The sequence below is a fragment of the Coturnix japonica genome, chromosome 2 (genome assembly GCF_054131305.1).
Source record: "Coturnix japonica strain WE chromosome 2, WE-NBRP24, whole genome shotgun sequence".
NCBI lineage: Eukaryota > Metazoa > Chordata > Aves > Galliformes > Phasianidae > Coturnix > Coturnix japonica.
In genome coordinates, this window is record NC_140664.1 from 3,593,429 (window position 1) to 3,606,065 (window position 12,637).

General features: G+C 38.2%; 1 protein-coding gene across 23 annotated transcripts in view; it reads left to right on the forward strand.

The window, feature by feature from the left end:
• The window catches only part of PTK2 (protein tyrosine kinase 2), a 151,238-nt gene that overhangs the window by 92,595 nt on the left and 46,006 nt on the right, over nucleotides 1–12,637 (forward strand). For all 23 annotated transcript variants that reach the window (XM_085539299.1, XM_085539296.1, XM_085539291.1 and 20 more), the window contains 3 exons: nucleotides 1,656–1,773; nucleotides 6,961–6,991; nucleotides 8,808–8,860. In XM_085539299.1, coding sequence (XP_085395425.1) covers nucleotides 1,656–1,773; nucleotides 6,961–6,991; nucleotides 8,808–8,860 — 202 coding nt within the window. The remainder of the gene's footprint in view (nucleotides 1–1,655; nucleotides 1,774–6,960; nucleotides 6,992–8,807; nucleotides 8,861–12,637) is intronic.

The window sequence follows — 12,637 nt, forward strand, 5'->3', positions numbered from 1 at the left end:
ATTGAAAAATACGTTGTCCTAAAAGTGTACCTCGTGTTTAAGCTGAGGACAGCCAAGTGCATACAATGACTTCATCTATTGTTCAACTCTTCTTGCTCCTCCTATAGCTACAGCCATTGCTGTATTCATAAAATTTTGCATTGCAGGTGTTCTGTGTAGTTGTTTGATTTTTCTTGTGCTTTAAGGGGTTGAGGTAGTTGAGTGCCAAGCATTCATTATACTCACAATTGTCATTATGTGCTTTAGATTTAATTTGAAAATACTGGCTCTTAAGTGCAGCTGAGCAGTAGCCTGCTTATGTGTATGATGCTGTGCTCTGAAAAGGAAACTGAACAATTCCGCTTCTATGAAAAGGGAAAATATGAAAGCAGCAAAATCTGTTTCTCTCATATTACATGGAGAAAGAGTTGGAAGTGAAATCAAGTCATTGCCTTGGTATACTGGAAAATAGTCACTGTGACAGAGAAGTTTTGAGGTCAAGCTGGCAAATCTGTGCAAAGGATGAAAATTTTCTTTTTAGAAGGGCATATAGTGACACTCCTTTGCTTCATACACAGTTCAGTGTCAGATGCTATTTAGTCAGACTGCCCCTCTGTTGCCATTTACCACATGGCAGCAAAACGTAAGGGAAGATTCCACCTCTGCTGCAATACCCAACATCTGCATATGACATCATGGCCCAACATCGTAAAACAGGAGGCATTACTTTCAGAGCAGCCCTCATAAAATATGCATTATAGTTAATATGCAAGTAGGAAAAGATTTTAAATTTTAATATTGTTATTTAAAGGTTTAGAAAAAGAAGATCAAAACCATAAAACCAGTGGGATATTTGACCTTGTTTTTGTGAAATTCGTACATCAGTCTGATTATTCAGTCAAGTTGATGGAAGTGGTTGCAATTCTTATTGAGCTCTCAATGGGTTCATTAGAGATTTTTGATGATATTTAAACTTGCTATACTTTAATCTTGACAGTTGTTCACAAGTCTGAATATTGCCAAGAAGTGATGACTTGAGTAAGGTGTGATTGTGAAGCAAAGGATATTTTTCTCTAGTACGATAGGGCTTAGGAAAGTCTGGTAAAGGGACAAGATCACTGCTGTGTTGGGCATCTGATTGCAAATGTATACATTGCATTTGAAAATTTGCAGGTCATATATTTATATTGACTGCAAATGGAGTCACAGACAAAAAAAAAGGATGATTCTTTGGGCAATGTTGACATCTGTTCTCAAATTCCTTTATCAAAATGGAGGGCAAGGCTGAATGTTCTTCCGCGTTCATGGGACTGTGTTTAGCCAACATAACAAAATGCATAGAGTTATAACTTCAGGTATGTTATTCTACAGTATAACTAGCTTCTACGTAATTGCTATGATTGGATCCTTAAAGTGATCATTGATTGACTGAAAGTTTGCCCAGCAAGCCACTGAATAGACTTATATCTATCTTACAGTTGGATGGAAGGTTTTTCAGCTGTGCTACACATAAAGTAAAGCAAGAATCTGATAATTCTTTGCTCACTCGCATTTTTCTGTTTACTGTTGGCGCGAGTGTATGTGAAGTTCTGATGCAATGACGCAGCTGTTCTACTCAGTGTTTGCAACCACAATAATACCTCTTTGTTTGGTGCCTTGTTTTTTTCCTTCTTCAGCCTCTGACAGTGACAGCACCATCCTTAACCATTGCAGAGAATATGGCTGACTTGATAGATGGATATTGCAGACTGGTGAATGGAGCCACGCAATCTTTTATTATCAGGCCGCAGAAAGGTAAGAAGGTGTTTCATTCCAGTATTGGCTGTGCTCTGTTCTACTGATAGATTGTCTTGTGCTTGAACAGAAGACACAAAGTAGCTTCAAAGTCATCATTTGGAGAGTGTTGTCTTGCTAGAAGGAAACTTGGGGTGTTTTTGTTAAGGTAAACACTGACTGTCAGTGTCTCTCCATTGAAAATTAGATACACTCTTAACAAGGATCTGTTATCTTGAAATGATACACCAATATCCAAGCAGAAATTCAGGAGATGTTGGTTAGAATGCATTCAGGTAAAATTAGCTGTCATTTTTGAAAATCAATATTCTATTCACAGGTACTCAGAATCTCTCTATTATTTAAACTTCAAGAGAGGTCTTGTGAGCCTTTCTCGTTGAACAGAACTAAAGCAAAATATGGATTTTAAGTTGTTGATGGGTAGTTGTTTTTATAGCATACTACAAGCTGGAAGCATTGAGATAAGGTTGTGGATACAGCTAGATGCAAATAGATAATTTAATTAAATTTCAGTAGATCATCTTCTAGTTTCCACCAGTTTCGATTATTGAAATATATCCAGTCCTGTCTGTCCTTTTGTACTTATCCTTGCTTAAGGAAATTCATCCAGCATTTCTGGTTTCTAAAACAATAAACTATTTCCTCCTTCCCTATTCGTCTTACAAGAATATACATAAAGCCAGTCTAGAATCTCTACATTCTGAATATAAGTGTTTCTTAAAACCACATTTTTCCTTTCTTGTACTACTGGTTTTCCCTGCTCTGTAGCTGATTAGAAATCATCTATTATGCCTGTTTTTATGTGAAGAATACTCACAATTTCTTACCTTCTCTGAAAAATCATGATTTGGGATTTCTTACAATCTTTCATTATTCGCTTACCAAAACTTTCCTTCCAGTACCACCAATGGACTGGCGATGTGTCAGCTTTGACTGTAGTAGACAGTTCTTGCCATTTTTGCACTGATATTATTTCAGCAATTCGGTAGCAGAAACTAAACAGAGCACTGCAGTTATCAACTTGTTTCTTCACAACTGGAGTGGCTTCCATTTCTTATGTGCCTATAAATGCTGATTTCCACCGGCAGTTAAGGTCTTCCTGAAGTCTTAGCTCTATTTATCCAATTCATGATTTCCACTGCTGTTCATTCTGTCACTGATTATGATCCATGCACATCTCTTCCCCATTTCTCTGCCAAACCCTTCTCTATTTTCCTCTATGCTGCTCTTGCACAATTGAGGGAAAAGCTCCCAACCAAAATCTGCTGTGTCCTTGATAACGTAACCTGTTCCATGGTGCATATAAGCAACTGCCATGTAAGACTAACAGAGTTAACAGGGCTTAGCTTACTGCTGCTACAAGTGGCAATGAAAACTGATGTGCTTTATTTTCACCTCTTTCTGTTTCCTTAATCCCTCTGATCTGACTTGCTTATTATTCAGCTGTTATGCCTTCTAGACTCACTAAGCACTTTTAAAGGCAAGATTTCTATGTTTTTTTTGTCACACTGTGCTAGGTACAGCTATGCTGTGCACTGTGGTTTGCCTGTGGGCACTACTGCAAAATAAATCAATGCATGTGATAGAGGAGGTTTACTTATTTGCACAGTATCTATATTACTGTATATATTAACAGAGGGCAGACAAACAATGATTCACTTGAAGGAATGTTATATAGCACTTTGGAACATTCCTCCTAATGAGAACATTAACAGAATCCTTCCAGTTAAAAAACTACTTTTCTTTCTGAGGTTTCTTCTTTTCAAATATCATATCAACACTCAGTTTACTATACAGAAGTGTTATAGTAGAGCTATCCCCACCATGATCTGTGCTCCCAAATGCTTCCCACAGTAAGCTTTGAAACACATCAGAAACATAATAGAGCAGCTCTATATCGTACAGGTGTGTTTTTTTTCCTTCCATGCACTTTCTCATTCTGTCTTTATTCTAAATAGGTATGCTCATGGCAAGTTTCATTCTAATTTATCTTAATTACTGTCAGAAACCCATGTTTTTGTGATATAATTTGTCCTGCTGTCTGCTAGTGATCCAGTTTCTTTGGGTTTGAAGGGACCTTAAAGATCATCCAGTGCAACCCCCTGCTATGGGCACAGACACCTCCCACTAGTTCCTTTTGGCCAAATATCCACCCAGCCTGATCTGAACGCTTCTGCAGATCCACTGCTGCTCTGAGCAACCTGTTCCAGTGCCTCACACCCTCACAGAAAATAACTTCTTCCTTAAATCTCATCTGACTCTTCTTTCTTTTAGTTCAAAGCTGTTATCTCCGCTCTTATCGCTACACTCTCTGATAAAGAGCCCCTCTTCACCTTTTCTGTAGACTCATTTTAGATACTGGAGGACCACTATAAAATCTTCCTGGAGCTTTTTCTTTTCCAATGTGAACAACCCCAACTCTCTCAGCCTGTCTCTATAGGAAAGGTGCTCCATCTCTCTGATCAACCTCATGGCTGGCTAGATCTGTCTGCTCCAACAGGTCAGTGTCACACTGGGGGCTCCAGAGCTGAATGCTGTACTGCACCAGGTGGCATTTTATGCACACTGCCTTTCTCCATTTCCATCACAGTTCTTTATTCCAGCGTCATATTTTTGTGTTTAGAGCAGTTTTTCTGCCATTTATGTCTTGCCCATTTTAGAGCTGCTGGTTCTTCCTGTTGTCTGCTGTGCTCTGCTTTTTAATGTCCCAGCTTTCTGTGGCTGAAGTTAAAAATGCAGCAGCTTTCTTGAAAGCAAACGGTCAAGAAAACATAAATGTACTGACAGAATGCTAATCAAACCACAAACTCCAAAGTCTTATGAAATGCTTGTTTAATCTGAGATCAATCCCGTATCCCTCCATGTTATTACTTGCTATCTATGTAATTCCACCTCCATTCACATTCTCCTTATCTCATAAAATCCCTAAATGGGTTTCTTGCCAAGTAGAATCAGGATTTTGTTGAGAGATGTTACGATATGATCCTTGCTTTCTTTTTCACACCAGTGAGATGCTGTTCAGTAAGTGAAGGTGGCAGTTGCAGCAGAGTGGGAGATAAGTTTAAAGAAATTTAATATTGCCCTGTGAAGTTAGATTTTGTATTTATTTCTCTTAGATCTTTTTTTGATATGTAGCAAGTGACTCCAGCTTATGCTGTCAGTTGCCACCTGTATTGTATTTCTCTCATTGTAGAAGGTTTGGATTCTATGTAGGGGAGAGAGAAACAATCTTGTCTGCAGTTGAAATCTTTGAACAAAGCACTTGAGTCCTGTTGTGTTACAGAATTGTTTCTCAGGTCCTGAAATATGATACTGATATGTTCCACAAACACACAAAAGAGGAAATGAAAAATTCCATCTTTAGAAGTTTTGAATAGTGTGTAATTAATACGCATTTGAATTGCCTTTTCAATATCAAGGATAGATAGTTAGCAGTTCATTAATTGTACTCCAGCTTTCTTGTGTTAAAAAATCAAAGATTAACTTTGCAATTCACTGTGGCTCTTTTTAACACGGAGTTCTGCATTCATTTCCCAAGCCTTTAAAATACTGCAGGTCTGTTATATAAGTAACACGTGATTCACCATTAAATTCATTGCCAAACGTAGGAGAGGTGTTGGAGTAACCAGCAGCATCGTAACTACCAAGTTATGCAGGCTGGAATACAGGATGCTTACACAGACTAACAGCTGGTGGAAGTATCAGGAGATACCAGCTGGCATTTAAGCTTCTGAGTGTTATTCCCAATCCTAGGGAGGACTGCATGGAGCTGGGCAGGACTCTTATGCCTGTTTCTCCACGCTTGATGTCTTTTGTCTATTTCCATCTAGTGTGAATCCCTCTTGTGCCTATTCTGATCTCTGTTGGATAACTCCTAATCTCCGATCCTTTTGGTGCCAGGCTGTGACCTTCAGGCTTTTGCTGTTATACCTGCCACTCCTCAGTACCTTCCTGAATCTTTGACTTTTCTTTCCTTTTCATGGTGTTATCATTTCCTCTAATATTTTACAATATGTTTGTGTCCTGTTCTGCCTGATGCTTCTTGAATGAACCTACTGTTCTTCATCCACCCTCCAGTTCCAAGGTGCTTGCTCAAATGCTTTGCAAAGCTACTGTGCCATCTCCAAAAGTTACAGCTCTTTGTTTCACTTCTTTCCTTTATCTTCCTTTGCATCAACCTCATCTGACCCTGAGATGAGGGTCCTTTCTGCACTTTGTGGTGGACCCTTCAGCCTTTCTACACTTTTAATTAAAAATGACCCTGTCTCTTTTTGCTCCAGTCTCCAAACTCCGTAGCTTTGTAGCTGGATCTGGAGGATGTGTTCTTCTTTTGTAAGGAGGGAGGAGGATGTGCAGCCCAAGGCCACACTCTTCCATTTTCTCTCAGGTTGTTTTATCAGTGCTTGAGTGATTTGGAAGAAGATGCTTATTTTAATTGTCTTCTTTCTCTCCTTCCCTGCACACTTAAATCTACTTCAAATTGTTGGTGTTCTACTAAAAGATTAGTGATTTCCCCATTCTCCTTCTCCACATGTGTAATAAGTCTCATGATATGAGACAGAATGCTCGATTCCTGTCCAGGCTTTTATACTCAGGGCCATTATCAAAGAAAGAATGGCAGAGGATTTGAAGATAGTTTATAAGGAGACAACCTCATCTCTGGCTTCTAGGCATTACTGGTGTATAATTTCAACCAAATGTGAAGTTAATATTATATGATGTGTACAATAATGATTTATATCAATAGTCTTGTTTGGAAGTCTGCATTGAATTCAGTCTTTATGTGCGTATACGGTATATTAATATATATATATTTGTACTCTGTATTTACATGTATATTGTGTATACAGTTAGCATGTCTTGGAAATGAGGGAAGTATTGGTCAGTAGAGAGATGAGATTCTGTCATACCTTTTGCAGGTGATTTATCAGAATTATTTATTGTGACTAAAAGAAGAGTCTCACATTCTGTATACTTAATTATTCTCAGATAAGACTTTACCAGAATGTGTGCATTGCTGGTTGGAGGGAGCTGTGTTGGTGTTCTAAGTATTGAATGGTCTTATGAGTCAACACGATTTCCCTGGAAGATTGTGATTACTTGTTTCAGCCTTGTATATATTGGACATTGAGAGAGGTCATTTGGAAACTGAAATGTAATTTTAATTCTGTTTTCTTCTTTACACAGAAGGTGAAAGAGCTTTACCATCAATACCAAAGTGAGTTTTAATACTTTCTTTTTACATATATGTAGTTCAAAAATAGTTCTGTTTAAGTGACGCTTGTCACTTTCTATACATGCTTAATTTCTATTGTTGCCTTTGGATTCTAGGACAAATAGCAGGCAGTCACTTGGAACCATGGGGCATAAATGACTGACAGCAGCATTAAGCTATAACGATACCACAAATAAAATTTGAGGGAAGAAAAAGCATAATGCATCGATGATACTTGACAGTAACTGAAGTCGGGTGTTTTGGACAAAGCTTGACTGGGATTCAGGCTGTTTATTTTGAATCCATGAGTAGATTTAATTGCAGGAATGGTGCATAGCAGTCTGTGCGTTATCTCCTCAGCCTCTCTGTAGGTCAGTCTGCAATGTTGGTTTTCCTACTTGTCTGCCTCATGGCTTATGCAAAATACAGAAATTGTCTTATTATCATAAATATTTTCTGTCTCTTTTTTTCACATTATATTTCCATAATGGAGTCAGTCTGAGTTGGAATCTCCAGGTTCAAGCCTAGTAAAGAGTATCGTTCATGGAGCAAACCGTTTTTAATCTCTTTTTTTTTTTTCAATGTAGTAACGTATCAACATTCATATGCAACAATAGTTATAAATGTGTTGAAAATCTTAATCTATATCTGGCAAATAGATGTGATTTCTTTTTCTTCAAGTGGTTTAAAGGTGACACTTTATCCGAGGTACTTGCATCTAATGAGTCCTTGTTTTCCCTGAGCTGTATCAAGCAGTATCCTGTAGCCAGAGATAATGGCTGAAAGGCTGTAAGAAATTCTGCAGTTTATTGTGTCGTCTTTGTTTTTCCTTTTGGGGATCAGGAACTTCTCTGATCCAGCCACCTCATTCTGTTTCTTCTTTAAATCCTAGAGTGAGCCTGTCATTTTTGTTATTCCTTTTTAAGCCACTGAATGCAGTCTGGAACATGATCTATTCCTGATTCAGCAAGAAAAAGACCTCTTGGATACACTGCCTTCACAGGTCCTGCTGCAGCCCTCACTAGCCAGGTGGTAGATTGCTCACAGTGCAGAAAGAGAAGGGATAAAATACAGGGAGGAAAATCAAATAAAAGTCAAGGCAGGAAGCAGTAAGATTGGTAACCAGTGTGCACTCACACTGGAGATGAAGACTTTTACTTGAATAAACAGAAAAGCAGAATAACCTTTTAATTACAGAATTTACACTTCTAGGATAAAGTACAGTTTGAAGTAGAAACTCCTCTCATAGCATTAAAACTATGGTTGTATACACACATGTATGTGGAATAAGTTACTGGAAGAATTCATTGAACTTTGTTAGTAATCAACTTTTAGAGCTAAAAAGAAGTTTAATCATAATTGCTTTTCTTGATTTACATGGTAGGCAAATCAATGTAAAATTGCTCCATAAAAATAAATCAGCTTACAGACAGAAACTCAATTCATAATTTCTGTTTGCAGTATTGAATACAGAAAGTTGAGAGACCGTCAAATTGTGCACAGTGGCAATATTTAGACTTGCGCTGCTTAACTTTAAAGCTATAAGACACTTTTGTTTCTCTTGCTTTTCTTGAGGTTTGTTCTGTTGTTGCCAAGTTGCTTTCTAATTAAACTGGTAACGCGTTTTCTCCACTCTCACTCCCCCAGCTGGATTTGAAGTGGTAGATTCCTTTCTGACTTTTCTCCCCCTCAAAATGTGTCACTGTGGAAAATGGATTGGCCCTGCTAATTACAGTAGGTGCCCTGTTAGGATGAATTCACAGTGTATGTGACCGTGAAGAATGTACAGCATTCAGCGATTCAAACCTCTGTTTTACAGGCTGGCCAACAATGAGAAGCAAGGAGTAAGGTCGCACACAGTCTCTGTATCAGGTAAGGCTCTGAAAAAAAATGCAAGTTTATTTTTACAGCTAGCAGATGTTTAGACAGATTTTTGCTCACAGTTAGCTCACTTCTTACTCCGTGGCTGTTGATTTTCCCAAGGCCATAGCTGTGTTGACTTTGCAATTGGATTCATAAGGAGAAACTTTTCCAGCTATCCTTCTGTGTAGTGTTGCTTATGAGAACAGCCACGTCTGTGTGGGGAAAGATACGTGAAGGCAAGGCTGACTGTCAGTATTTCCACTTAGGCCACTCGTCACCTTAGCTATCCGTCTTAGATTACCTGAGGATAAGTTAATTATGAAGGAGTAGCTTTGAAAAGTGAAAATAAGCCATTAAATATCAATCATCGCTTCTGAAAGAAGAAACTTAATAGCTAATCTCTTGTAGCTGCCGTTTAGATCAAAGCACTTAAATTTTTGCTGTTGACAACCACAAGCTAATTGAAGGATGAGCACGTAATGTAGTATGTGCTGTTTATATAGCTTGCAGGCTTCTAACATTTCTGTTAGTTACTATGTTTTGTTTTTAAGTTCTCATCCTCCAGAGAGAACATTTTTATTTTACAGGCTCCCAATAAATTCAGTTGAGGGATTGATTCAATGTCTTAGTAGGAAATGCATTGTTAAGTACTTATACATACTATCTATAAAGGAGATTTGCAGTGTGGAAGTGTTACTAAGATTGCGGCACATCCATATAGATTTGTAGTGTTTGGCCACAGACCTCAACAACCATTACTGTCATCCTGTGTAATGGCCATCCTTAACTTAGAGGAAGGCTGCAGCTCCAAACAAAACCAATAATGTATTTTTCTTTTGTTGTAAGGTTTTCTATCTTTCCATGTTGAAAACATTGTGCTTGTGTCTTATACCAAGTTTCAAGCCATTGGAAACACTGACATAATACTGGAATGATGAAAACTACTGCATTTATCATTCAGTCTCAAGGGTTTGCTCTTCTCAAGAAAGGCACAGAGAATACTGAAATCCTCTTTTTGTTTCTGTTTCGGTTCCATTTTGCCCCCACGTTACTATTAAGTGCGCTGTGGATGTCAAGATATTGAATTGAAGCCCTAAAGTTGAGTGATAGCAATTTCTCCTTGGGAATTGCAGTGTACCCTAAGGAATCCACTAGTTAGGAATGAGGCAGTGCTTCATGTAGATGTGAAGGAGTCCCCCTCCTGTTGTCACATGTAACTGATACATCATACAGAACAACAGAGGCAACAGATGTACATTATGTTCAGCTAACCCGAGAGTTACAGGTCAGCAGAGTCTGACAGCTGACAGCATCCAGTGCAAAGCCAGCTGTGGATGATGCTATCTTGGTTTGGAGAATAAGAGCTTTTCTCTGTGGTGACATTTAGATGCCTCAGAGCTAAGGACTTCAAATAAGACGATCTTTTGTGACTTTCTGACAGCTGTAGTATCATTCGTGCCTTTGACAGTTTAAACCATAAATTAACTCAGCTCTTTGTTGCAGTGAGATTGCTGTTCTTTATTTAGACCTCTCCCAGTGCTAACACTAAATAGTAAAAATCATAAGCAAGTTATTCTGAAGGAGAATCTTGCATTCAGATGTATTTATGGCATTTATCCCCTTACTTCTAAAGGAAAATTTCTAAGTGAGTTCCCTACCACAATTTGGAACCAAGCAATAGCTGAATGCTGATGTGGAACATGATTTGGTGGTCTAACAGTGCAGGCATTTGAAGCTTTACAGGGTTGAAAATGAGCTTATTAATGAAAGACACCTTGTCTTGCTGTTTGAATTATGTATTAATCCACCTTGAAGTCTTTCTGGTCTAGTGAAATGAAAACCTGTTCTTTCCAAGCCTTTTAATATTCCAAGTCATACAGAGACTGAAGGTTTATAAATATATATTTTTTTAGCTTTAAATAAAGACCTCTTCAAACTAGTGAAGGGTGAAGTTGGTTCCAGGAATCTCGAGCAGCAAATTGCTGAACCTGGGAGCCAAGGAATGTTCCCCAATGGCCGTGTGTTGCTGAGCCAGGTTTCACTGTGGCTTTCTCTATCCTGTCTTACCTCTTTAATACTTCCTACAACAGGCATTATATTTTATTGCGTGCAATCAAGAGGTTTTTGAATCATAATAGTAATTTTACATTTGTCTGCATGTTTATATATAAGTTAAAAGCCCAGTTAAATATGAGTTGCATTTTTGATTTCTTTGGTGTACGTGTGGTGTTTTTGTTAAAATGACTGACTCATCAGAAGTGAGTAGTGTTGTAGTTTGTAGTTGGGTGGTTCCACGTTGTATCTCCCTCTCCATCTACTTCTGTCTTTTGCATTAGGAAAGCATTCTTACTGCTTGGCCAAGAGTGCACACGCAGGAAACAGTAAGGCTAAATTATTTGCTGTGTGGAGGTAGTACTTCTAATTTGTAAGAAGGAGCGTAGCACTTTAATGTGATTTTATTGACCAGGTTTCCTGATGTTTTGTTTGTAGGCATTTTATTCAAATGCTCTGCTCTAGTCTGTAGAACCTTACTTAGGCCAGCAGTTAGTTTTGAAGTAGCAGCCATTAGCTTTAATAAGGTGATGTGCATATTTCCTCATGTACATGCTTCCAAAAAGAATAATTGACTCCATCAATTACATATTATAATAAGTATATATATCCTTAAGCCATCTAAGCAACAGATTCTTGGTCAGACCCTTTATTAGGGAAATACCACTATCACAGCAATTATGAATGTTCTTAATAAAGACAGTGTCAGCATACCAGGTGACCAGAAATTCTGTTAATGGTGAGGGCTAATCACAAGCAATGCTGTGAGCAAGGATGGGAAGAAAGATGTGAATCACTTCTACTTTCAAAGCACTGTTCGTGCCCTGTCTCATAGTTCTGTACTAAAAATGAAAGTCTGTGCTGTGCTTATTTCTGAAAGAGTTTCTTGTCTAGGACTTAACGTTTCTCAGTTCCTTTTTAATAAGTTGGAAGGGTAAAAAGGTGTTTTTGCCCAAGGTTGTAAAGCAGATTTTTTTGGAAGCGTGCTCATTTTATCAATAGAAAAAGACGCTGTTGAAAATTGTATGCAATTAATTAAGATAAAAAACTGTTATCTTGACTGCTTACGACTTCTGTCTGTTGGCTCAATTATGTCATGTTTGACAGCTCGTTTTTCTGAGGACTGGCGCTGTTAGCGTAAATTGCGTAGTTACACATTCTAATTATCAAGTAATTAGAGGAATATAAAGTCTGTACAGCTGTAGCTCTGCTTCGTGGCCACAGGACTGAGAAGCATTTGAGCCCGAGGTTTATTTTTTTTGGCAGATTACCCTTACAAACCTTTGGCAAGACATTAGTCTCCAAAAAGGAGGTACTTGCATTACTCACCCAGCTATTCTGATTATTAATAAGATAATATGCTTTAAAATACCCCTAATGATGATAAATTATAGTGTTAGGCTTCTCATCACAGTTGACTAGGCAGGTGTTATCTCTTTGTAGTTTAAACTCACTAAAATGCTTCTTTTCATGCACAGTGAGACCAGAATGAACTGTGATGAGCTCTCTGTCAGTGCCTGGGAACGTGCTGTGTTGATTTCAACACTCTCCATCGTTGCTTAAAGCTCTTCCCCCTCCTGCACTCCTCCTTTGCCATCCATTTTCTTTAATATAAGCAGACACTTCTGTAATGTGACGAAGAGTTGCATATTCTTTTTTGAACTTAGAATTGATTCTACCAAGAGGAACAACTTCTGTAGGTAACCTAAAGATGCAGTAGTTTTAAGGCAAAGC